Source organism: Elaeis guineensis, chromosome 6 (genome assembly GCF_000442705.2).
Source record: "Elaeis guineensis isolate ETL-2024a chromosome 6, EG11, whole genome shotgun sequence".
NCBI classification, from domain to species: domain Eukaryota; kingdom Viridiplantae; phylum Streptophyta; class Magnoliopsida; order Arecales; family Arecaceae; genus Elaeis; species Elaeis guineensis.
In genome coordinates, this window is record NC_025998.2 from 118,918,418 (window position 1) to 118,943,306 (window position 24,889).

General features: G+C 45.6%; 1 protein-coding gene across 1 annotated transcript; it reads left to right on the forward strand.

Moving 5' to 3' along the window:
• Nucleotides 1-2,305: 2,305 nt before the first annotated feature.
• LOC105046770 (protein G1-like1) lies at nucleotides 2,306-3,552 on the forward strand. Its single transcript, XM_010925479.3, has one exon. It carries the CDS (start codon nucleotides 2,808-2,810, stop codon nucleotides 3,480-3,482), a length of 675 nt encoding a protein of 224 aa, XP_010923781.1. The 5' UTR covers nucleotides 2,306-2,807; the 3' UTR covers nucleotides 3,483-3,552.
• Nucleotides 3,553-24,889: the final 21,337 nt, after the last annotated feature.

Consider the following 24,889-nt stretch of genomic DNA (forward strand, 5'->3'; position numbering starts at 1 on the left):
AATTGTACAAGCATAGCAAGGGTGTGGGACAGAAATCCTTTTCTGTTATCTTAAAGAAAAAAGTAATGCAAGCATAAAAGGGGCACTTATGCTAGCACAATAAGGGCTAAGGATATTTGTGTCCCATGGTGAAGAAATATTCCACTTATATCAAAAGACAAAATGAATCATTTTGAAAAACATATATGAACCCAATTATTTTTCTTCTTGCAAAGTTTTCTTTATTGCAGTTAATCCTTTTTATGTTATCAATCTTGTGATTTAATTTGTCAAAAGTGTATGTTTAAGAAGCTAATCATTGAAAGAAAGAAAACCATGGTGACTGGACCCTTTCATTATTACTTGACCTTACATGAACAATCTTGCAAGAACATGGAATCCATACAGAACAAGCTCACAAGAACAAAATTGTTAAGACATGTTTTTAACCAATTATACTTTCAATGAGGAATTAATATGAATGCAATATCAGTTATCACCATCAACGTTCTACTCTAACTAAAAGGTCTTCCCTGCAAATTCCTAGCTATATGCTCTATTTGCGAACCATCAGCTTTCGCTATCTATAGGTCATTATTATCTCCACTACTGTAACGGGAAAGTCTTAGCGTTTAGATGTCTAAGTCGAACTTTGAGACTTTTGCATTTCTTTCCATAAGTTCCACCAATCATGATTTATGAAGGAAACAATCTAAAAATGTATAAGGATCCCATATTTGATCCTCTCAGATACATTGTGCGTGCCAGATGCGCGCTAGAGTTAATTTATTTTTGCTTTTAAAAGTTAGTCACAACTCACAATGAGGCAGGAACATTAGAAAACCCAATCATAACTTGGTCTTGAAAATTCAAAGTCATGATATATAATATACTAACAATAAACCTTATCGTTATTACCAAAAAAAAAAAACTTATCCAAAAGCAAAAACCAAAAATAAACTAGTGCATGAGATATAGTTGATTGTAACAACAAATTCTTGAGTTGTTTGAATAAAATTAAGTTTCATTTACTATTATTTGTCCTTGACTGGGACTTATGGCTGTTTGTAAATGTTCATCGAGGAAAAAAAGGTTTTACATAATGTAAAAATCCAAAAACAACTATTACTTTCGCCATATGGTAACCATTTTACAGTAGAACAATAACTATATTATTTTATACATTTTCCAAACATTATCTGAGCCCTTGAAAAATATTATAATGTTCTAGCAGCCATTACTCTAAAGCACGATTTGGTTTACAATCATGGAAGTGGAATAGCAATGATCTATCTTCATTGCTTGCATAGCCCAATGCCTTTGGAGATACAAATTAAGTTGATGAAATTTTATTTTGAGCAAGAAATAGGGTTGGGCAAATAACCAAATCTGAAGAAACCCATCCAATTCATCCCAATAACTATCAGTTTTAGTCAGCCAAAAAATATAATTAACCAGATGGAATCGGTTGAGATAATTTATAAAAAATCGATTATTTATGGTTGGATTCGATTTCTATACTTTTAATCTGTATGAAATCAAATCCAATCAATTTAGTATTTCATAAACTCACTTTCATTTTGGGACGGTGTAATTTAAACTTCAATACTTCATTTAGACTTCATTCTAAAAGTTTAGATTTTTTTATATTAAATTAATAAATAAATTAATTAATTAATTTAAATAGATCATATTAGACTTAAATCAATATTGAATCAATATTAAAATCCAAACCGATACAATCTATTTAAACCTACTACAAATCACTTATTTCGAGTTCAAATGATTTATACATGATAAATAATCGATAGTAGATTGAATTTTTTTAATTTAATTAAATTTAATTTAATAAATTTTTTTTTTTAATCCGATTAAATTTGATCTGTGTTCAGTTTCAAATAAAAAATAGATGTTTCAATACGCACATAGTATCGTATGATATTTTTTTGGGTACCACGGGAGATCTCGTATCCGTTTAAGTACGTGACCGTCGGATGGCACATCCGGCGGAAACGACACGGTTGCCTACGTCGTGGGTCCCGTTTTCCTGTCCACATACGTCTTCCTGGCTTGTTTTCTGCGTTTACTTATCTTTTGACCAGTCGCTCTCTAAGTCTACGGGCTTGGACGTACAATTACTAAATTATGGACGAAATTTACATACAATTTTCATAGCATATGCTATATTGATGCATACTTATTCAGTACGTAGCGATAGAGAGTCACTGCGTAGTTCTCCCTCTATCACCATAAGTACCATATCTCTCCATTGTAGACAACCCCATCTCTTCTTCTCATCTCCAGTCAAGCGCCGCCGCCCCGCTCTCTCTCTCCTTCTTTCTCTTCTTGACCTACACCCATCTTTCCTTTCCACCAAAAGCTTTCTTATCTCTCACTTCCTCTCATCTCCAAAAGCCCCCTTCTTCTTCTTGTTCTTCTGGTTCAACCGCACCCATCTTCCCTTCTTCTTGACCCACATCTCACTTCCTCTCATCTCCAAAAATCCCCTTCTTGTCCTTCTTCTTCTTCTTGAACCATACCCATCTTCCATTTCCACCAAAACCTTTGTTTTCTACAAGCCCTCCATCATTTAATCTTCGTTCCATCCCAAACACTCACTCCTATTGCACCCACGACACTATGCCGATCCTTCCTTTCCGTTTCCCCCTAAAACTCTAACTTTATAATACCCCAGGAAGTACTTGGAAAAAAAAATTGCATCCACGACACCATTCCGATCCTTCCTTTCCGTTTCCCCCTGAAACTCTAACTTTAAAATACCCCCAGAAGTACTTGCAAAAAAAAAAAAAAAAAAAAACACTGCAAGAATGTCGGCCGCCACCTCCGTCTCCAATTCCGACAGCTCGAGCAATGCCGGCGCCGGCGAAGGGCGGCCGAGCCGCTACGAGTCGCAGAAGCGGCGAGACTGGAACACGTTCGGGCAGTACCTCAGGAACCACCGCCCGCCGCTGGCGCTCTCGCGGTGCAGCGGCGCTCACGTACTCGAGTTCCTGCGCTACCTGGACCAGTTCGGCAAGACCAAGGTCCACACCGCCGGCTGCCCCTTCTTCGGCCACCCCTGCCCCCCCGGCCCTTGCCCCTGCCCGCTCCGCCAGGCCTGGGGCAGCCTCGACGCTCTCGTCGGCCGCCTCCGCGCCGCCTTCGAGGAGAATGGCGGCCACCGGGAGGCCAACCCCTTCGGCGCCAGGGCGGTGAGGCTCTACCTCAGGGAAGTAAAAGACTCCCAGGCGAAGGCGAGAGGGGTCACTTACGATAAGAGGAAGAGGAAGCGGCCGCCGCTGGTGGCGGCGGCGACGGCATCGGCAGCAAATACCATGATGCATCCTCATCTGAATCCCAAGAATTTGGGCAGTTCAGATTATCCAATCTACCAGTATGGCCATGTGGTAGTGCATGGTGGTCAGGCCAGCGACGACGATGTTGCCATGGTGGTCGTGGATTCTCGCAATGCTGCTTTCATGCCACTATCGGTGTTTAATTAGTATAGTTGTTAGTAGTAGTTTCTTGGTATTGTAGAAAAGGCTCCAGAGCTAGGTAGGCTTTTATGGAGTAGTGGGATAATCTCTGTGAACACTGTTGTGGTTCTTTGGATGTTGTGATGTGTTTAAAAACTTTTGCATATGTTTTGTTCTACAACATGTTTTAATGGTTTTGTGTTTCTATTTGGTGTTGTGGTTTTCTTTCATGTGCTTGTTAGATTTGATATTTTGTTGATGTTGAGGAACCAAAAGAGTGATTTGATGACAGACCAAGGCAGATGACTATGGAACATGCATGGGGTTCTTGGTGGCTTGGGACATTTTTTTTTTTTTGGTTCCTAAATATGACAATGGAATATAAACTGCTGGCTGGTTGCTTTCTTATATGCTGTGATTCATCAAATCACATTTGTTCCTCGATTTCATTGTTATAGAAGTTGGATGATCGGACAGTTTTGAAATCTTTCGATGGAAATAGATTAGCATGAATTATTTCTCTCCCAACTTGTCAAAAAAAAAAAAAAACAAAAAAAAAAACAAAAACAGGAGTTATTTCTCTTCCAGAGCTTTTGATGTTCTTATTCTGACTTCAAGATCCTGGTTGTACTCCTTCCTAGAAATATCTAGGCAACTTCATGAATTGATAGAGATAGAACTATCATCCTTTGCCATTCAAGTACCCGTAAAGGTAAGAGATTAGATTGTATTTCTAAAGTAGTCCATTTGGAGAATTATCCATATATAGTGGTTTTATGAGGGTTCGCAGAGATTTTTCGAGACGATGAGTCCTAGATTAATTTTAAGATGAATGTAGCAACCATGTTGCATTGTTCAAGCAGGCAGTGCTTATAGAAACATATATAAGATCTTTCTTCCTATTCTGTTTCTTCTTGTTCTTCTTCTAGAATAGTAGAGGAATAAGATCCCACCTTGCATGATTTCTATATTTTTTGGCCTCCTTATTCGACTACTAAATTATGTTATACAAATTCTCACAGAAGCAAGTTTATGTGAACTGAATCTTGATAAAAAAAATTTGCCGTCAACGTCACAAATAAATATTTAAGAGAGAGCAAATGATTTCTATTGCATGAATAAGATGAATTTTGCTCAGGTACTTTATTATTTTTTCAGAAAAAAAGTTGAAATCCGTCATCACCATTGCTGCTAGTGATATTAGAGCAAATTAATAAGCAAAACTGATCACTTAACGCGTGCAAAACCGATATAAGAACTGATAAGTAAATAAAATATCTGAGTTTAAAAATTAGATACTGTGGCTATAATATAATAAGACTGCCTTTTGAAAGGATCAAACTGTAAATACAGACCTATCATTCTTCCTAATTATTTTGAGTTATTCATTTTTCAGAAAAAAAAAGGAATATTTTGAATAATCTAACAGAAAAAGTTGTTTTATAAGCAATTGCATATTAGGGTTAGGTGCTGGCGTTTACTAGAAAGTCAATATGGACCACCTAGCTGAATGGTGGTCCTGATCGAGAGACACCACCATCCAGACCACCAAAAATTTGGTGGGATTCAGATTTCCCATTAGATGCACTCCAAGGTGAGGTACGTTGGAAACGCGTTATGGTGGACCTTGTCGGACTGTCATGGACCAGGAAAGCATTAAACGCCCCAATTCTTTTTGGTTGGAATAGTTATCCTGCAGTTTGTACGTATTTGCACCAAGTGCCGCGTGTATCCAAAAGATTTTTTTTTTATTTTTTGATAAGAATCCAAAAGGTATCTCAATAACAGCATGCACGCAGGTTATTAAAATATAATTATCAATACTAACTTAAAACTCAATACGATATACAGTATATAATTATTTTTTTAAATAATAATTTTAAAATAAATATATAATTATTTCTTTCTAATAATTAACCAATAATACATGCCTACGTACATGTCTAGCATACACAATTATATAAATCCACACATATTTTTATTTAATAAATATATTATTTTAAAATAATATTTTTATTTATTATATTTTATTATTATATAAAATTTTTATTTATATATATATATATTTTTTGAGTCTTGCAATAGTACTTTTTTATAATATTTTATTATAAAATATAGTTAAGGTATTACACAATTTTATTTTTATATATTATATTTTATTTTAAAAAATATTTTTTTTGCTTTCTCTTTTCTTCCCCGCGGCTCCACCGCCTCTCTCTCTACTCGCAAAACAATTAAAAAAAAATATTATATAATAAATTCTTGATCAGAGGCTAAATCGCAAAACAACCCCAAACCAAATCAAACCAACTAAATGTGGTCTGATCAAGTCAATTATTAATAGGCTGATGGATTAATGGATTCGGTTTTTAAAATTCGAAAATCCGAATCCACCCCCTTTTAAAGCAAATAGATCAACTGGATTTTCGATTTTGGGTGTGAACACAAAACCCCAAATCTGTTAGGCCCTTCTCCTCCTCCCTTCTTTCTTTCCCGATTACCACCCAAAACCCCCATGACTGTCGATCGAGAGTTTATTTTATATATATATAGAGAGAGAGTTTTACAATAGTATTTTTTTATAATATTTTATTATAAAATATAATTAAGGTATTACATGATATTATTTTTATATATTATATTTTATTTTTAAAAAATATTTTTTTTTCTTTCTCCTTTCTTCCCCATGGCTCCATCGCCTCCCTCTCTGCTCGCAAAATAATTGAAAAAAAAATATTATATAATAAATTCTTCATCAGGGGCTAAATTATAAAATAACCCCAAACCAAGTCAAACTAACTCAATGTGGTTTGATCAAGTCAATTATTAACGAACTAATGGATTAATGGATCTAGATTTCTAAAATCTAAAAATCTGAATCCATCCCGTTTTAAAGCAAATGGGTCGACTGAATTTTGGATTTCAGGTGTGAACCCAAAACCCCAAATCCGTTAGATCTTTCTCCTCCCTTCTGTTTTTCCCGATCATCACCCAAAACCCCCATGGCCGCTGATCAAACTCTCGATTAACCTCCATCGATGAGTCATCAGGCCTTCCCAACCACCAATAGCCTTCTCCCAACCATTGGCATCCCGATGACTGTCGGTCTTGAGGGAGATCGGTTAAAGAAGACTGCCCGAAACATCATTCCACTCCATTGCATCTCAATTGACGATCGTCGAAAACACGCGATCAATGGAATACCGCCCTCTTGTCAAGGCTCTTAGCTAGTTTTCCGACAGTTGTGCTTGCGATCTATCGATCATTAGGAGATCGATGGAGGGAGGCGTTAAACTGTGGCTGCTTCTCCCAAAAATATGATCGACGGCCATCGGAACAAGTCTGGATCAGCGGACTGCCGCCATCTCTCCTAGGCTCCGGCATATATTCCCCAACAATCAAGAGGGAGGACCACTGGTTTATCTAGATTCGACAGGTCCTTCCTCTCATCTTTTCTATTTTTTATTTTTTTTATTATTTAGGATGGGATGGTTGCCGATAGGGAAGCTCGTCATTAGCGAGCCTTGGGTGACGGTCGAATGCAGGCTGGAGGTCTTCATCCGCGAATTCTCCCCCTTCATTGACGATGTCCTCATCTTTATGGCCGCTTTGTCCTTCTCGATCCGAATCTCCAAATTTTCTTCTCCTCTCCATGCGATTTTCTGGACACATGGCATCCAAAAGGCCCAACTACATGTCAAACGGAGGCTAACCAACATAGTTGCCCCATTTTAATATATATATATATATATATATATATATATATATATATATATATATATATATTAAAATGGGGCAACTATGTTGGTTAGCCTCCGTTTGACATGTAGTTGGGTTGTCTCATTTTAATATATATAATTCCAAGCAGAGTATTAAAATTTATGTACTATAATTAATTAAGAGAAATTTAATAATCTATAATAAATATTGCCAACAATAATGTTAAAGATGATCCTAGAAGGAAAGTTTCGCAAAGAAGGACCCATACAGCTTGCTTCAAATGGTTCATAAAAGGATAATGGTTATTGTTATGCATGATTTTATCTAGTTTAACAAAGGTCTTTCAGTTTTGTTTACACAAATTAAATCTAATATGATCATACATGAGTATAAGGTGGGATTTGGTGAAACAAATATGATCACTATAGTGATCTTAGATCACCATTTGATCTCCGATGATTTAAAATCATTATATTTGGCATGCTATATTTCAATGACTAAAGATTCTTTGTTATACATGAGTAATTTGCTTAGTATGCCATAGAAAATGAAGATCACTAACCATATAATACCAAACTTTCCTTTGAAATATTCTATATATTTTGCAACTACTAAATAAAATTTTCAAATAAACTACAAGAAAATACACATAAATGGCTAATAGTAGGTCCAAGCAATTCATATGTAGAATTATTTGAATAGATTAGTTATAATTTTGATAGCAAAATTATTAATATTATAAAAATATATTCATTATTATTATAGAATTAATAATTTTTATTTATAGCTATATTATATTATTATTTTTATACTAATATTTATTTTGACTAGGAAAATAAGGTAGATAGAAGTAATATATTAAATAAATTTTATAATATAAACATAACATATACTAATATATTTCTATTATAGTTATATAAATATAATTGAATAATAATATGATAATAATATGATTAATATTATATTATAATATAAAATATATTATGAATACTATATATATAATATTAATGTGATATAATATATATAATATATTAATAATATATTGATATATCAAATTTTTTGCTAGACTAATTAGGTGTACTCTTATATCTAAAATTTAGCCTAAGATCATTGCTCTTGGTGATCTTGAAAATCTATCCTCAATGACATATTTAAAATTACTAAATTGGATGGTGATTTTAGAAGGGGGTGATTTGGGATTATTGTTATGTAGGATCATTATGGTGAAATCAAAGATCTTGTCTTTTTCACTTTTATCACTTTGATCTTAGGATCATCACCTCATACGAAGCACACCCTAAATTTAATTAGACCTAAGTATAGTATGAAAAATATTGATTTTAGCATAAAGACCAAACCACTTGGCAATAACACTAATTTGGATTAAACATTGAAGATAATGAAAAATTGACAAATAAATTAATTGATTCGCTTAGAAACTTAATTTTACTTTTGTCAAAAAAAATGTTAAGCATCTTGTTGCGCCCAATCCCCCCGTCGCCCGATCGCTGAGGTCGCGCATCTGCAAGAGAAATCCTCACAGACTGAAGATGCCTCCGGCAGGGACCCTCCGACGGTCAAGTTAAAGAGGAGACTAGGCAACAGTGAAAAATCAGAGGCTCAGCTTGAAAGAGCTTGAGAAAGCTTGCTTAAAACTTGAGAAAGCTTACCAAGACTGTTGCCTTACCCCTTTTTATAGTAGAATACGGTATGGTCCCACTATTAATGGTGTAGATAACTGGGGAGTTATCAAATCATCGGGGGCTGTCAAATCGTCGTGGACTGTCAGAATTAACCCATGTCCTTGGCAGGACAATACCCCAGGGCGGTCGCACAACATGTCCTTGACAGGACAGCAGCCCATAGCCGTCGTACGACATTTGGACAGGCTGACCGACTATACATCGATATTCGACTGTCGGGACGTCGGGTGATGACCCGGAGATACCGTCGGCTGGTCTGATGCCTTGCTGAAGTCGGACGTCGGCTGCCACCTCCGACAGTGAGTCAGTGATTTGGGCTCGACCGCTCGGTCGGTCGGGAATAGTATGGGTCTGTTCGGCCGACATACCTTCGGCCGCATATTGTCGGCAGCCATTGTCAGAGCCGTCGGTCAGTCCGGTCAGTAGAGTCGAGCATCGATCGAACAGGTCTGAAGGTAAGTCGGCGTAGAGGGGTCGGTCGGTATAGCCCAACAGTTGCCCCCCCACTCCTGAGTCATATGTCGTGTCGGCCAGCATTTCCACGTGAGCGACGGCTTCGAGCGAAAGGAGTGGTTATCCATCACGTCATGCTCCGACTCTGACGACCGTACCAATGAACGATCCGGTGTCAGACGTCCCATTGGGAATGTGAACTACCATCCCCTTGGGAATGCGGACCGCCGTCTCCTTAGGAACACGAACCGCCATCTCCTTGGAAACACGAACCGTCGTCGGTTAATGAATCTCGAGAAGCGATTTTCTCGCCACATGTCAGGGGGCTATTGGGCCGGAACCATTCACGCAGATGGAGGTGACGTGGCTTGATCTGAAGGCAGGTGCATCGAACCGTCGGACCGAGGAAGGGCCCAGGCGCTGCCACGTGTCGGCATCCGGGAAGCCCTCGCTCGGTGCGCTTTCATCTCGACCGTCAAAGGGCCTTATATATAAGCGGCCACTTACATCCAAAACTTCACTTTTTGCTGCAAATTCATTTCTGACGCTGAGACTTTGTCGAATTGTCCCTCCATTCCAGGTAGTTGTCTTCGTGCTCTCCCTTCGAAAGCTCTTCTCGAAGTTTTGCCTATTCTTGTCTTCTTGCACCCTTCCTCTTTCGTCATTTTCTTTTTGTTCTCCTTTCTGGGGCTAGCGTCATGGCTAGAACCTCTCCTCGAGAAAGTCAGTCGGGGAACCCGACCGACGATTCCTGATCGACCCCAGAGGTGGAGGTTTCTTCACTTTCAACGGCAAACGTCGAATGGCTCAGGGAGCAGTACAGTATCTCGGAGCAGTTCGAGCTCTTCGCCCCTGGGACTGAGGGTCGGGTTAACAACCCACCCCCGGGCTAGGTGGCCTTTTATGTCGAGGACCTTCGGGCAAGTCTTCGCTTTCCGATTTCGGAGTTCGTCCGGAACATCTTGGATTATTACGGACTTTGTCCGGTGCAACTGGTGCCGAACTCAGTCCGATTGATAATCAGCTTCGCTCTGTTGTGTCAGCTTTTGCCGATCTTTCCTCGTATTTCTCTCTTCCGGGCGTTCTTCATCCTCCGACCCCACCCGAAAGCCCGAGGGTGGTGGTTCTTCAATCTCCAAAAGGGTCTTTCGTTCATCACCGGTCTTCCATCGTCGATTCATAGGTGGAAGAACCAATTTTTCTTTGCTTCCTCTTCACTATCTTGGGGGTTCTCTTCCCGCTGGGGTGACCCTCGGACTCAACCGAATGAAAACAGTCAGATGGAGGCTGGAGACCAAGAGGACTTTCACTGACTGAAGGACGTGTCGGTGCCGAAGCAGAGGGAGCTCATCATCGAGCAAGCTCTGTACGACACCGGCCTGAGTTCAGTTCCCCGCTTAGGTATTGTTCGGTCTGTCGGTCATCCTTTGGCTTTTTCATCCGTCTTCGGGCTTGTGCTGACCCTTTGTTGAAATTGCAGGCATACCGCTGAGAGTGAGACTGACTGATGCCGATATTCGGCAACATGCTGCGAGGAAGAGACCGGCGACTGGGGCCAGACCTTCACGGCCTCCCAAGAGGCCTCAGATATCATCCCCGATCGACGTTGCGATGGTGGCGGTGCAGCCCGATCCTGAATGTGCATCGGGCTTTGAACCGATCACCACACTGTCAGCGCCGACAGTGCCACCCGAGGCACCGACCGAGGAAGGGGCAGCAGAGGGGGCAGCCGATGGAGCGTCGGTTCCCCCGACTATGGAAGAGGTTCGGGCCGAAGCACGTGAGCCCGAACGACCTGCAGCGGCCCCCGTCGCACCCTCGGGAGGGACTCGATCGAGTTTAAGTTTCCTGTCCCTCTCTGATCTTCGGGCCTGGGCGACCGACCGTGAAAAAGCTCCGATGGTGTCGGCGGACGACACAAGGTCGACGGACCGCGTGGTGTTGTCCGATGTTCGGGTTCCCGAAGGAGCGTCAGCCCTGGCCAACCACAATTTGGCTAGGAGGTTGTGCCAGGCGACAATCTTGCTGACCGATCAGGAGCTCTTGAAGAGTCGACCGATGACCGACATGCTCTCTTCCTTTTACCCGACCATGATCCAGGTGAGCCCTTCGTCTTCTTCCTCTTTCATTATTATTTTTATCATTTCATTTTTCTGACGATCGATCTTCTATTTGCAGCTGATCTACAATATGTTCGAGCTGGAGGTCGGGTACCAGAGGTTCGGCGACATCCGGATGGCCTGGAAGAATAGGGCCGAAACTACCGAGGCAGAGAAGGCAACGCTGGTGGACCAACTGAAGTTGTCGATCGACCGTGATGCTAGGCTCGAGGAGGAGATCTCCCGACTCACTGATGGACTAGTCGCTTCGGAGGTCGAACTTCAGTCGGCTCACGAGCAGATCCAGCGCAAGACCCGCTTCGTTCACCAACTGCGGTGGGAGCGGGATGGCTGCGTCAGGGAGCTCGAGGCCGAGCGCGAACAGCTTCGTGTTAGCCTGGAGAACCTGGTCAAGGCCAAGGAGAACTTGTCCTCCACCCAAGCAGACGCCGACATAGCGAAGGCGGAGGCAGAGTTGGCCAAGGAGGCGCTGAGCTGGGCGGTGGAGGACTTCCGTAGCTCGGACGAGTACCAGGAGGAGCTTCTTGAGAGCGGCTTCACCTCCTACCGAGTAGGGTACCAGGACGCCCGAGATACGATCCAGAGTCTGCACCCGGAGCTCGATCTGAGCGGCGTCATCCCTCCGGGGTCGGATGACCCAGTCGCAGAGGGGGTTGCCGACGCCACGCCGGAGGATCCGATGGCTGCGGAGGAGGCTGACACTGAGCCAGCAGAGGTGGCTCTGACCTCTGGTCCAACTCCGACCCGAGAGGGCACACCGATTGCTCCCGAGCTATTCCCGATGCAGAAAGTCGACTCCGACGAATAGTCGGAGTGTCCGCTATCTTTGTATTTTTTGCTTTTGCTTTGTCTTTGATATTTGTAATCGGGCTTCGGCTCAATTTTGTAATCCGACTTCGGCCAAATTTTGTAAGTTGCTTCAACTAAATGAAATCAAAGACTTTTTAAACCTTTCCCCGCAAGCGGTTCAAAGTGTATGCCTTGCCGAGCCATTCCCGATAGTATAGGTCGTAGCTCCGACATACCTCATTAAGACACTCGGTAGGATCTAGCATAGCCGACCAAAGTAGTCAGTAGCGCATGCCCCGCCAAAGGCAGAGCAAGCCCCGATCGCGGGTCGGCGACCCGACTGTCATGCTGGTTGCATAGGATCCGATGGTCGAGAATCGTCCCGACTGTAGGTCGAGTGTCCGTCGCCCGGGCCTTGGTCGGGCGTGCATGTGGGGTCAGATTTAGCCAATCCCTGAATGTTGCTCGTCGACACGATCATTCCATAGAGTCTGATAGTCGAGTGGTGTCCGACATATCCGGATAGGATAACGATGACAAATCGAATATCCGTCGTCCGACCCTTGATCGGGCGTGCACATCGGAACGTATGATAAACGGTGGCAAGCCGAATATCCTTCGATCGATCGTGATCGAGTCGGTATGTCGCAAGTGCGACGTAGTTCGTCGATGCCATCATACTGTAGAATCTGGTAGTCGAGTCGTGTCTGACGCATTCGGATAGGATAACGATGGCAAGTCGAATATCCGTTGTCCTGCCCTTGGTCGGGCGTATGCATCGGGATGTATGATAAATGGTGGCAAGCCGAATATCCTTTGACTAATCGTGATCGAGTCGGTATGTCGTGGATGCGACTGCGGTCGTCTTGGCGTTTTGCCCTTTCTTAGTCGAAGCTAAGTCAGTAAGTTAGCCAGCCGCATTGGTCGAAGCCCTTTGCCTTCAGAGGCAGGGACCATCGTAGATATTCCGCTCCTTCGATCTCCGTCGTAAAATCCGATGTGTCGTCGACGATCGAAACGTAGATTCGACGATTGAAACGTAGATTCGACGATCGAGTCATAGATTCATCGTAGATTCGATGATCGACGATCGAGCCATTGGCGATCGGCAATCGAGTCGTTGATTCATCATAGAATCGGCGATCGACGATCGAGTCATTGGTTCGACGATCGATGATCGATCCGTAGATCTGTCATAGATTCATCGATCGACGATCAAGCCGTTGGTTCGACGATCGATCCATAGATTCGTAGTAGATTCGACGATCGACGATCGAGCTGTTGGTTCGACGATCGACGATCGAGCCGTAGATTCATCATAAATTTGACGATCGACGATCGAGTTATTGGCGATCGACGATTGAGCCATAGATTCATCGTAGATTCGATGATCGACGATCAAGCCATTAGTGATCGACGATCGAGCCGTAGATTCATCGTAGATTCGACGATCGATGATCGAGCTGTTGGTTCGACGATCGAGCAGCTGGTTTGGTGATCGACGATCGAGATGTAGATTCAGCATAGGATCGACAATCGAGCCGTTGGTTCGACGACCGACGATCAAGCCGTAGATTCATCGTAGATCCGACGATCGACGATCGAGCCGTTGGTTCGACGATCGACAATCAAGCTGTTGGTTCGACGATCGATTCGGTGATGGAGTCGTAGATTCGACGATCGACGATCGATCGAGCCGTAGGTTCGACGATCGATCGAGCCGTAGGTTCGACGATCAGGATGCTGGTTCGACGATCGACGATCGAGATGTAGATTCAGCGTAGGATCGACGATCGAGCCGTTGGTTCGGCGATCGATGATCGAGCCGTAGATTCATCGTAGATCCGATGATCGACGATCGAGCCATTGGTTCGACGATCGATGATCAAGCCGTAGATTCATCGTAGATTTGGCAATCGATGATTGAGTGGCTGACGATCGACGATCGAGCCGTAGATTCATGATAGATTCGACGATCGACGGTCGAGCCGTTGGCGATCGACGATCGAGCCATAGCTTCTTCATAGATTCGATGATCGGCGATCGAGCTGTTGGTTCGACGATCGAGCCGCTGGTTCGGTGATCGACGATCGAGACGTAGATTCAGCGTAGGATCGATGATCGAGCCGTTGGTTCGACGATCGATGATCAAACCGTAGATTCATCGTAGATCCAGCGATCGACGATCGAGCCATTGGTTCGGTGATCGACAATCAAGCCATTGATTCATCATAGATTTGACGATCGACGATCGAGCCATTGGTTCGGCAATCGACGATCAAGCCGTAGATTCATCATAGATCCGATGATCGACGATCGAGCCATTGGTTCGACGATCGACGATCAAGTCGTTGGTTCGATGATCGATTCGACGATGAAGTCGTAGATTCGACGATCGATGATCGATCGAGCTGTAGGTTCGACGATCGGGATGTTGGTTCGACGATCGACGATCGAGATGTAGATTCAGCATAGGATCGATGATCGAGCCGTTGGTTCGACGATCGACGATCAAGCCATAGATTCATCGTAGATCTGACGATCGACGATCGAGCCGTTGGTTCGACGATCGACGATCAAGCCGTAGATTCATCGTAGATTCGACGATCGACGATCGAGCTATTGACGATCGATGATCGAGCCGTAGATTCATCATAGATTCGATGATCGATGGTCGAGCCGTTGGCGATCGATGATCGAGCCGTAGATTCATCATAGATTCGATGATCGGCGATCAAGCTGTTGGTTCGGTGATCGAGCCGTTGGTTCGGTGATCGATGATCGAGATGTAGATTCAGCGTAGGATCGATAATCGAGCTGTTGGTTCGATGACCGACGATCAAGCCGTAGATTCATCATAGATCCAGCGATCGACGATCGAGCCATTGGTTCAACGATCGACAATCAAGCCGTAGATTCAACGTAGATCCGACGATCGGCGATCAAGCCGTTGATTCATCGTAGATCCGATGATCGACGATCGAGCTGTTGGTTCGACGATCAACGATCAAGCCATTGGTTCAGTGATCGATTCGACGATGGTGTCGTAGATTCGACGATCGATGATCGATCGAGCTGTAGGTTCGGCGATTGGGATGCTGGTTCGACGATCGACGATCGAGACATAGATTCAGTGTAGGATCGACGATCGAGCCGTTGGTTCGACGATCGACGATCGAGCCGTAGATTCATCGTAGATCCGACAATCGGCGATCTAGATGTTGGGTCGGCGATCGACGATCAAGCCGTAGATTCGTCATAGATCTGATGATCGACGATCGAGCCATTGGTTCGATGATCGACGATCAAGCCGTAGATTCATCGTAGATCCGACGATCGGTGATCGAGACGTTGGTTCGATGATCGACGATCGAGCCATTGGTTCGGTGATCGGTTCGGCGATGGAGTCGTAGATTCGACGATTGGGATGCATTGGTCGAGGCCCTTTGCCTTCAAAGATGGAGGCCGTCACAGATATTCTGCTCCATCGATCTCCGTCGTAGAATCTGCGCACGAGGAGCGGAGAGAGGGGTGTAGGAGTCATACCTGCGATGCGTCGGTCTCGGATTCCATCGTCGGGGTAAGATCCGTCTATCGGTGGGAGGCCTGCTGGGTTCAGCAGGGGCCCGACCTTTCTTCCGCTTTTCCTTCCGGCCCGTGCTCTAGGTCAGGCACCGGTCGGAAGCTCCTTCGTCTGCACGCATGTATTTGTACGCGCATTCCAGCAATTCGGCATACGTCCGGGGGAGGGTCATGTCCAGAGAATATGTGAACCGAGACCCCCTTGGCCCCTTCTTCATGGCCAAGATAGCTATGTCTTCGTTGAGGTCCCGAACCTCAAGTGTAGCCGCGTTGAATCGGGCCACAAAGTGTCAGAGTGTCTCGTTTTCTCCCTGCTTGAGGGAGAAAAGACTATCCGAAGTTTGTGGCGGCTTCCGACTGATGCTGAAATGGGCCACGAAAGAATGTTCGAACTGTCCGAAGGAGTGGATACTTTTCGAGCGAAGGTCGGAGTATCATGCCCTGGCAGCTTTGCGGAGTATGGCGGGGAAGCCGATGCAAAGGAGGTTATCGGTTGCTCCTTGAATTATCATGAAAATCTTGTAGCTCTCCAGATGATCAATTGGGTCGGTGGAGCCGTCGTAAGGCTCCACATGAGGCATCTTGAACTGACTAAGGATCGGTTCATCGAGAATAAATCAGGAGAGGGGTTGGGTGGTCCGAAAGTCGACATCATTCGACGACTTCTGACCATCTGCCTAGAGCTGGACAAGCCGATGGTCGATTTTCTCGAACTTGCGCTCATAGTCGTCTAACCGTCGGTGTTGAGAAACTCCAGGGGTCGATCCTCCCGATGAATTTGAGAGTGAGGTGGATGGTGTCTGCAGCCGCTTCTCCTTCCTCGCTCGCTCCAGCTAGGAAGGTGTCACGCTGTGGCCGCCTCCCTCCTTCTCGGTGGGAGTGATGAGACGGCTACTCTTGAGACGAAGACGGAAGTGGACGCGGGCGTCGGCGGCTGCTTCTGGATGACATAGGGTGTGCCGTTGGTTGCTCCACCGGCGGTTGCGGCAGCTGAGTCGGTTGTTGTTGTTGAAGATTTTTGACCACATCCATCAGAACGGTCATTTACCGCATGATTGCTGCGATCTGTGCCTCCGTGGTCACCGTCGGGTGCAGAGAGCTGGGTTCCGCCATGGAGGGTGAAGGAGAGGCCTCTTCCCGACGGAAGAGCGCCTCATCGATCCGGTAGCTCTCGATCGCTAAGCTCTGATTTTCGTCATCTCGAGAGGTCTCTTCAAGCTTCTGTGGAGCTTGCTAGCTTACCTCTGTCGAATTCTCCTACCTGGCGTGCCAAATCTGTTGCGGTCAATCCCCACGTCGTCCGATCGTCGAGGTCGCGCACCTGCAAGAGAAGTCCTCACGGATCGGAGATGCCTCCGATGGGGACCCTCCGATGGTCAAGTCAGAGAGGAGACTAGGCAACAGTGAAAAATCAGAGGCTCAGCTCGAGAGGGCTTGAGAAAGTTTGCTTAAAACTTGAGAAAGCTTACCAAGATTGTTGCCTTACCCCTTTTTATAGTAGAATACGGTATGGTCCCGCCATTAATGGTGCAGACAACTGGAGAGTTGTCAAATCGTCGGGGGCTGTCAAATCACCGTGGGCTGTCAGAATTAATCCATGTCCTTGGCAGGACAATGTCCCAGGACGGTCGCACAGCATGTCTTTGACAGGACAGCAGCCCATAGCCGTCGTACGACGTTTGGACGGACTGACCGACTATACGTCGGTATTCGACTGTCGGGACATCGGATGATGATCCGAAGATACCGTCGGTTGGTTTGGTGCCTTGCTGAAGTCGGACGTCGGCTGCCACCCCCGACAGTAAGTCAGTGATTTGGGCTCGGTCGCACGGTCAGTCGAAAATAGTATGGGTCTGTTCGGCCGATATACCTTCGACCGCATATTGTCGGCAGCCATTGTCAGAGCCATTGGTCGGTCCGATCGGTAGAGTCGGGCGTTGGACGGACAGGTCCGAAGGTAAGTCGGTGTAGAGGGGTCGGTCGGTAGAGATGCGATCCAGAGTTTGCACCCGGAGCTTGACCTGAGCGACGTCGTCCCTCCGGGGTCGAAGGACCCAGTCGCAGAGGGGGATGCCGACGCCATGCCGGAGGATTCGATGGCTGCGAAGGAGGTGGCTTCGACCTCTGGTCCAACTCCAACCTGAGAGGACACATCGGTTGCTCCTGAGCTATTCTCGGTGCAGGAAGTTGACTCCGACGAATAGTTGAAGTGTCCGCTATCTTTGTATTTTTTGCTTTTGCTTTGTCTTTGATATTTGTAATCGGACTTCAGCTCAATTTTGTAATCTGGCTTCGGCCAAATTTTGTAAGTTGCTTCAACTAAATGAAATCAAAGACTTTTTAAACCTTTCCCCGCAAGTGGTTCAAAGTATATGCCTTGCCGAGCCATTCCCGATAGTATAGGTCGTAGCTCCGACATACCTCGTTAGGACACTCGGTAGGATCTAGCGTAGCCGACCAAAGTAGTCAGTAGCGCGCGCCCCGCCAAAGGCAGAGCAAGCCCCAATCGTGGGTCGACGACCCGACTGTCGTGCTGGTTGCATAGGATCCGATGGTCGAGAGTCGTCCCGACTGTAGGTCGAGTGTCTGTCGCCCGGGCCTTGGTCGGACGCGCACGTGGGATCGGGTGTCAGCCAATCGCCGAACGTTGCTCGTCGACACGATCATTCCATAGAGTCTGATAGTTGAGTGGCATCCGACGTATCCGGATAGGATAACAATGACAAGTCGAATATCTATCGTCCGATCCTTGATCGGGGGTGCACGTCGGGACGTATGATAAATGATGACAAGCCAAATATCCTTCGACCGATCGTGACCGAGTCGGCATGTCGCAAGTGCGACGTAGTTCAACGATGCCATCATACCGTAGAATCTGGTAGTCGAATCGTGTCTGACGCATTCGGATAGGATAATGATAGCAAGTCGAATATCTGTTGTCCTATCCTTGGTCGGGCGTATGCGTCGGGATGTATGATAAACGGTGGCAAACCGAATATCCTTCAACTGATCGTGACCGAGTCGGTATGTCACGGATGCGACTGCGGTCGACTTGGCATTTTGCCCATTCTTAGTCGAAGCTAAGTCGGTAAGTTAGCCAACCGCATTGGTCGAAGTCCTTTGCCTTCAGAGGCGGGGCCGTCGTAGATATTCTACCCCTTCGATCTTCATCGTAGAATCCGATGTGTCGTTGGCGATCGAGACATAGATTCGGCAATCGAAATGTAGATTCGACGATCGGATCGTAGATTCGATGTAGATTCGACGATCGACGATCGAGCTATTGGCGATCGACGATCGAGCCGTTGATTCATCGTAGATTCAACGATCGATGATCGAGCCGTTGGTTCGACGATCGACGATCGATCCATAGATCCATCGTAGATTCGTCGATCGATGATCAAGCCATTGGTTCGATGATCGATGATCGATCCGTAGATTCATCGTAGATTCGACGATCGACGATCGAGTCGTTGGTTCGACGATCGGCGATCGAGTCATAGATTCATCGTAGATTCAGCGATCGGCGATCGAGTCGTTAGTTCGACGATCGACGATCAAGTCGTAGATTCATCGTAGATTCGGTGATCGACGATCGAGCTGTTGACGATCGACGATTGAGCTTAGATTCATCGTAGATTCAACGATCGACGGTCGAGCCATTGGCGATCAGCAATCGAGCCATAGATTCATCGTAGATTTGATGATCGACGATCGAGCTATTGGTTCGACGATCGAGCCGCTGGTTCGATGATCGACGATCGAGATGTAGATTCAGCATAGGATCGACGATCGAGCCGTTGGTTCGACGATCGACGATCAAGCCGTAGATTCATCATAGATCCGACGATCGATGATCGACGATCAAGCCGTTGGTTCGGTGATCGGTTCGACGACGGAGTTGTAGATTCGACGATCGATGATCGATCGAGCCATAGGTTCGGCGATCGGGATGCTGGTTCGACGATCAACGATCGAGACGTAGATTCAGTGTAGGACCGATGATCGACCCATTGGTTCGGCGACCGACGATCGAGCCGTATATTCATCGTAGTTTCGACGATCGACGATCGAGCCATTGGTTTGACGATCGGTGATCAAGCCATAGATTCATCGTAGATTCGACGATCGGCGATCGAGCTGTTGGCGATCGGCGATCGAGCCGTAGATTCGTCATAGATTCGGCGATCGACGGTCGAGCCGTTGGCGATCGATGATCGAGCCATAAATTCATCGTAGATTCGACGATCGACGATCGAGCTATTGGTTCGACGATCGAGCCGCTGGTTCGGCGATCAGCGATCGAGACGTAGATTCAGCGTAGGATCGACGATCGAGCCGTTGGTTCGACGATCGACAATCAAGCCGTAGATTTATCGTAGATTTTGCGTAGGATCGATGATCGAGCCGTTGGTTCGGTGACCGACGATCAAGCCGTAGATTCATCGTAGATCTGGCGATCGATGATCGAGCCTTTGGTTCGATGATCGACGATCAAGCCGTAGATTCATCGTAGATCCGACGATCGATGATCGAGTCGTTGGTTCGACGATCGACGATCAAGCCGTAGATTCATCGTAGATCCGACGATCGATGATCGAGCCATTGGTTCGACGATCGACGATCAAGTCGTTGGTTCGACGATCGATTCGACAACGGAGTGATAGATTCGGCTATCGACGATCGATTGAGCCATAGGTTCGATGATCGAGATGCTGGTTCGATGATCGACGATTGAGATGTAGATTCAGCGTAGGATCGACGATCGAGCCGTTGGTTCGGTGACCGGCGATCAAGTCGTAGATTCATCGTAGATCCGATAATCAATGATCGAGCTGTTGGTTCAACGATCGATGATCAAACGGTAGATTCATCGTAGATTTGGCGATCGACGATCGAGCTATTGGCGATCGATGATCGAACCGTAGATTCATCGTAGATTCGATGATCGACGGTCGAGCCATTGGTGATCAACGATCGAGCCATAGATTCATCATAGATTCGACGATCGATGATCGAGCTGTTGGTTCGACGATCGAGCCACTGGTTCGACGATCGACGATCGAGACGTAGATTCAGCATAGGATCAATGATCGAGCCGTTGGTTCGACGACTGACGATCAAGCAGTAGATTCATCATAGATCCGACGATCGACGATCGAGCCGTTGGTTCGGCGATCGACGATCGAGCCATAGATTCATCGTAGATCCAGTGATCGACGATCGAGCCGTTGGTTCGACGATCGATGATCAAGCCGTAGATTCATCGTAGATCCGACGATCGATGATCGAGCCGTTGGTTCAACAATCGACGATCAAGCCATTGGTTCGACGATCGATTTCGCGACGGAGTCGTAGATTCGACGATCGACAATCGATCGAGCCGTAGGTTTGGCGATCGGGATGCTGGTTCGACGATCGACGATCGAGACGTAGATTCAGCGTAGGATCGGTGATCGAGCCGTTGGTTCGGCGACCGACGATCAAGCCGTAGATTCATCATAGATCCGACAATCTTCGATCGAGCCATTGGTTCGGCAATCGACGATCAAGCCGTAGATTCATCGTAGATCCGATGATCGACGATCGAGCCATTGGTTCAACGATCGATGATCAAGCCGTAGATTCATCGTAGATCCGACGATCGGTGATCGAGCCGTTGGTTCAGCGATCGACGATCGAGCTGTTGGTTCGACGATCGATTAGACGATGGAGTCGTAGATTCGGTGATCGGGATGTGTTGGTCGAGGTGCTTTGCCTTCAAAGGTGGAGCCCGTCGCAGATATTCCGCTCCTTCGATCTCCGTCGTAGAATCTGCGTACGAGAATTGGAGAGAGGGGTGTAGGTGTCATACTTGCGATGCGTCGGTCTCGGACTCTGGGGCAAGACCCGTCTATCGGTGGGGGGCCTGCTGGGTTCAGCAGGGGCCCAACCTTTCTTTCGCTTTTTCTTCCGGCCCGTGCTCTAGGTCAGGCGCCGGTCGGAAGCTCCTTCGTCTGCCTGCATGTATTTGTACGCGTGCTCCAGTAATTCGACGTACGTCTGGGGGAGGGTCTTGTTCAGAGAATATGTGAATCGAGACCCCCTTGGCCCCCTCTTCATGGCCGAGATAGCCATGTCTTCATTGAGGTCCCGGACCTCAAATGTGGTCGTGTTGAATCAGACCACAAAATGTCGGAGTGTCTAGTTTTCTCCCTGCTTGAGGGAGAAAAGACTGTCCAAAGTTTGTGGTGACTTCCGGCTGGTGCTGAAATAGGCCACGAAAGAATGTTCGAGCTTCCCGAAGGAGTGGATACTTTCCGAGTGGAGGTCGGAGTACAGGTCCTGGCAGCTTTGCGGAGTGTGGCGGGGAAGCCGATGCAAAGGAGGGCATCGGTTGCCCCTTGAATTGTCATGAGAGCCTTGTAGCTCTCCAGATGATCAATTGGGTCGGTGGAGCCATCGTAAGGCTCCAAATGAGGCATCTTGAACCGACTAAGGATCGGTTCGTCGAGGATAAATTGGGAGAGGGGTTGGGTGGTCCGAAAGTCGACGTCGTTCGATGACTTCTGACCATCCGCTTGGAGCTGGGCAAGCCGACGATCGATTTTTTCAAACTTGCGCTCATAGTCGTCTAACCGTCAGTGTTGAGAAACCTCAGGGGTCAATCCTTCTGATGAATTTGAGAGTGAGGCGGACGGTGTCCACGATCACTTCTCCTTCCTCGCTCACTCCAGCTGGGAAGAAGAGGGGCGTCGAGACCGACAGGTGTCACGCTGTGGCCGCCTCCCCCCTTCTTGGTGGGAGTGATGAGATGGTTGCTCTTGAGACGGAGATGGAAGTGGACGCGGGCGTCGGTGGCTGCTTCTGGACGGCATAGGGTGCGCCGTCGGTTACTCCACCGACGATCGCGGTAGCTGAGATGGTTGTTGTTGTTGAAGGTTTTTGACCGCATCCGTCAGAACGGTCATTTGCCGCATGATCGCCGTGATCTGTGCCTCCGTGGTCACCATCGGGTGTGGAGAGCTGGGTTCCGCCATGGAGGGTGAAGGAGAGGCCTCTTTCCGACGGAAAGAGCACCTCACCGACCCGATAGCTCTCGATCACTGAGCCCTGATTTTCGTCATCTCGAGAGGTCTCTTCAAGCTTCTGCGGAGCTCGCTAGCTTACCTCTGTCGAATTCTCCTTCCTGGCACGCCAAATCTGTTGCGGCCAATCCCTCCATCGCCCGATCGTCGAGGTCGCGCACCTGCAAGAGAAATCCTCATGGACCAGAGATGCCTCCGGCGGGGACCCTCCGACGGTCAAGTCAGAGAGGAGACTAGGCAATAATGAAAAATTAGAGGCTTAGCTCGAGAGGGCTTGAGAAAGCTTGTTTAAAACTTGAGAAAGCTTACCAAGACTGTTGCCTTACCCTTTTTTATAGTAGAATGCGGTATGGTCCCGCCATTAATGGTGCAGACAACTGGAGAGTTGTCAAATCGTCGGAGGCTGTCAAATCATCATGGGCTGTCAGAATTAACCCATATCCTTGACAGAACAATATCCCAGGATGGTCGCACAGCATGTCCTTGACAGGACAGCAGTCCATAGCCGTCGTACGGCGTTTGGACGGACTGGCCGACTATACGTCAGTATTCGGCTGCCGGAACGTCGGGTGATGATCCGGAGATACCGTCGGCTGGTCTGGTGCCTTGTTGAAGTCGGACGTCGGCTGTCACCCCCGACAGTGAGTCGGTGATTTGAGCTCGGCCGCTCGATCGGTCGGAAACAGTATGGATCTGTTCGGCCGACATACCTTTGGCCGTATATTGTCGGCAGCCATTGTCGGAGCCGTTGGTCGGTCCGATCGGTAGAGTCGGACGTCGGTCGGACAAATCCGAAGATAAGTCGGCGTAGAGGAGTCGGTCGGTATATCCCAACACATCTAATGGTATGTACAAACCTGTAGAGACGGGATCGATGTTGGAGATGTGTTATTTATGATGAACCTAATCAGCCTATTCCAACCAATCACTTCAATAAAGTGATTCACGCTTGGGAAAGCATCTCCCTCCAAGAAAGAACTGTTTATAAATTGATATAATTTTCTTAGACATAGAAATTTATATATTAGTACATGGGTGTTTGATCTTAGCTTTAAATATAATTAATCCGCCATTGTTATTGCATTACGCTCAAGCATCCCTTTCATTAGTTATGATGGCCATACTTGTACAAGATTATTTATGGACAAACTGCACAATAGTTTTAGGGGGTGTTTGACGAGGGTAGCTATTTCTTGTTTATTTTAATTTTTTGTCTTATTATGTTCCTCTTTTAGGCTCAAATAAACCTGAAAAAGAAATCTGATATGTGAGGCTAGAAGTTGGAGATTCGTCTCATATCTTTTTCCCGTGGTTAAGATACTGCTCTATTTATATGTTTAATTTAGGGAAGTTGGACTATAAAATGGAAATAAAAATTAGCATCTTACATTCCAACCATTCTGTTGGAGGTACGTAGTTTTATTCTAATTTCAATTTTAAGACAGAATAAAAACATCTAAATCATTTAAAATTTAATTTCTATTCTATACTATTGTTTAAATGTTATTTTGATTTTGATTTTAATTTTAATTATTAATCAAATATATCGAAAAATAAAATTATTTTAATTTTAATTTTAATTTATTTTAAACTAAATTTTAATTTTAATTCTGATTATGAACTAAATGTATATTAAATTCCACACATAATTTATTATATATGTACGAGGAATTTGCAATAAAATCAAGATTTTGCAATGTCTAAATTAGTTATAGCTTGTTACTGTCAGATAAATGAGATGGTAGGCTCCCGCTACTGCCATCATTCTCCGACTGATTAAAAAAAAGTGCTGGTTGTAAAATGAGACGAGGCAAAAAAACCATTAGAGCATGCCCAGAACTTCTACACCATTTCATTTTCCAACATCATCGATTACCCACCTACAAACTCACATGAAATCATCATGATCTGCTCCCTTAAAAGAATATAGAAAAATAAACGACAACCCTTCATAACAATCTAGTGGAATCCAAAAAAATATAAAATACCAAAATCATAAA

Coding starts and splice junctions, on each gene's coding strand:
- LOC105046770 (XM_010925479.3), top strand. CDS start 2,808: ATGTCGGCCGCCACCTCCGTCTCCAATTCCGACAGCTCGAGCAATGCC.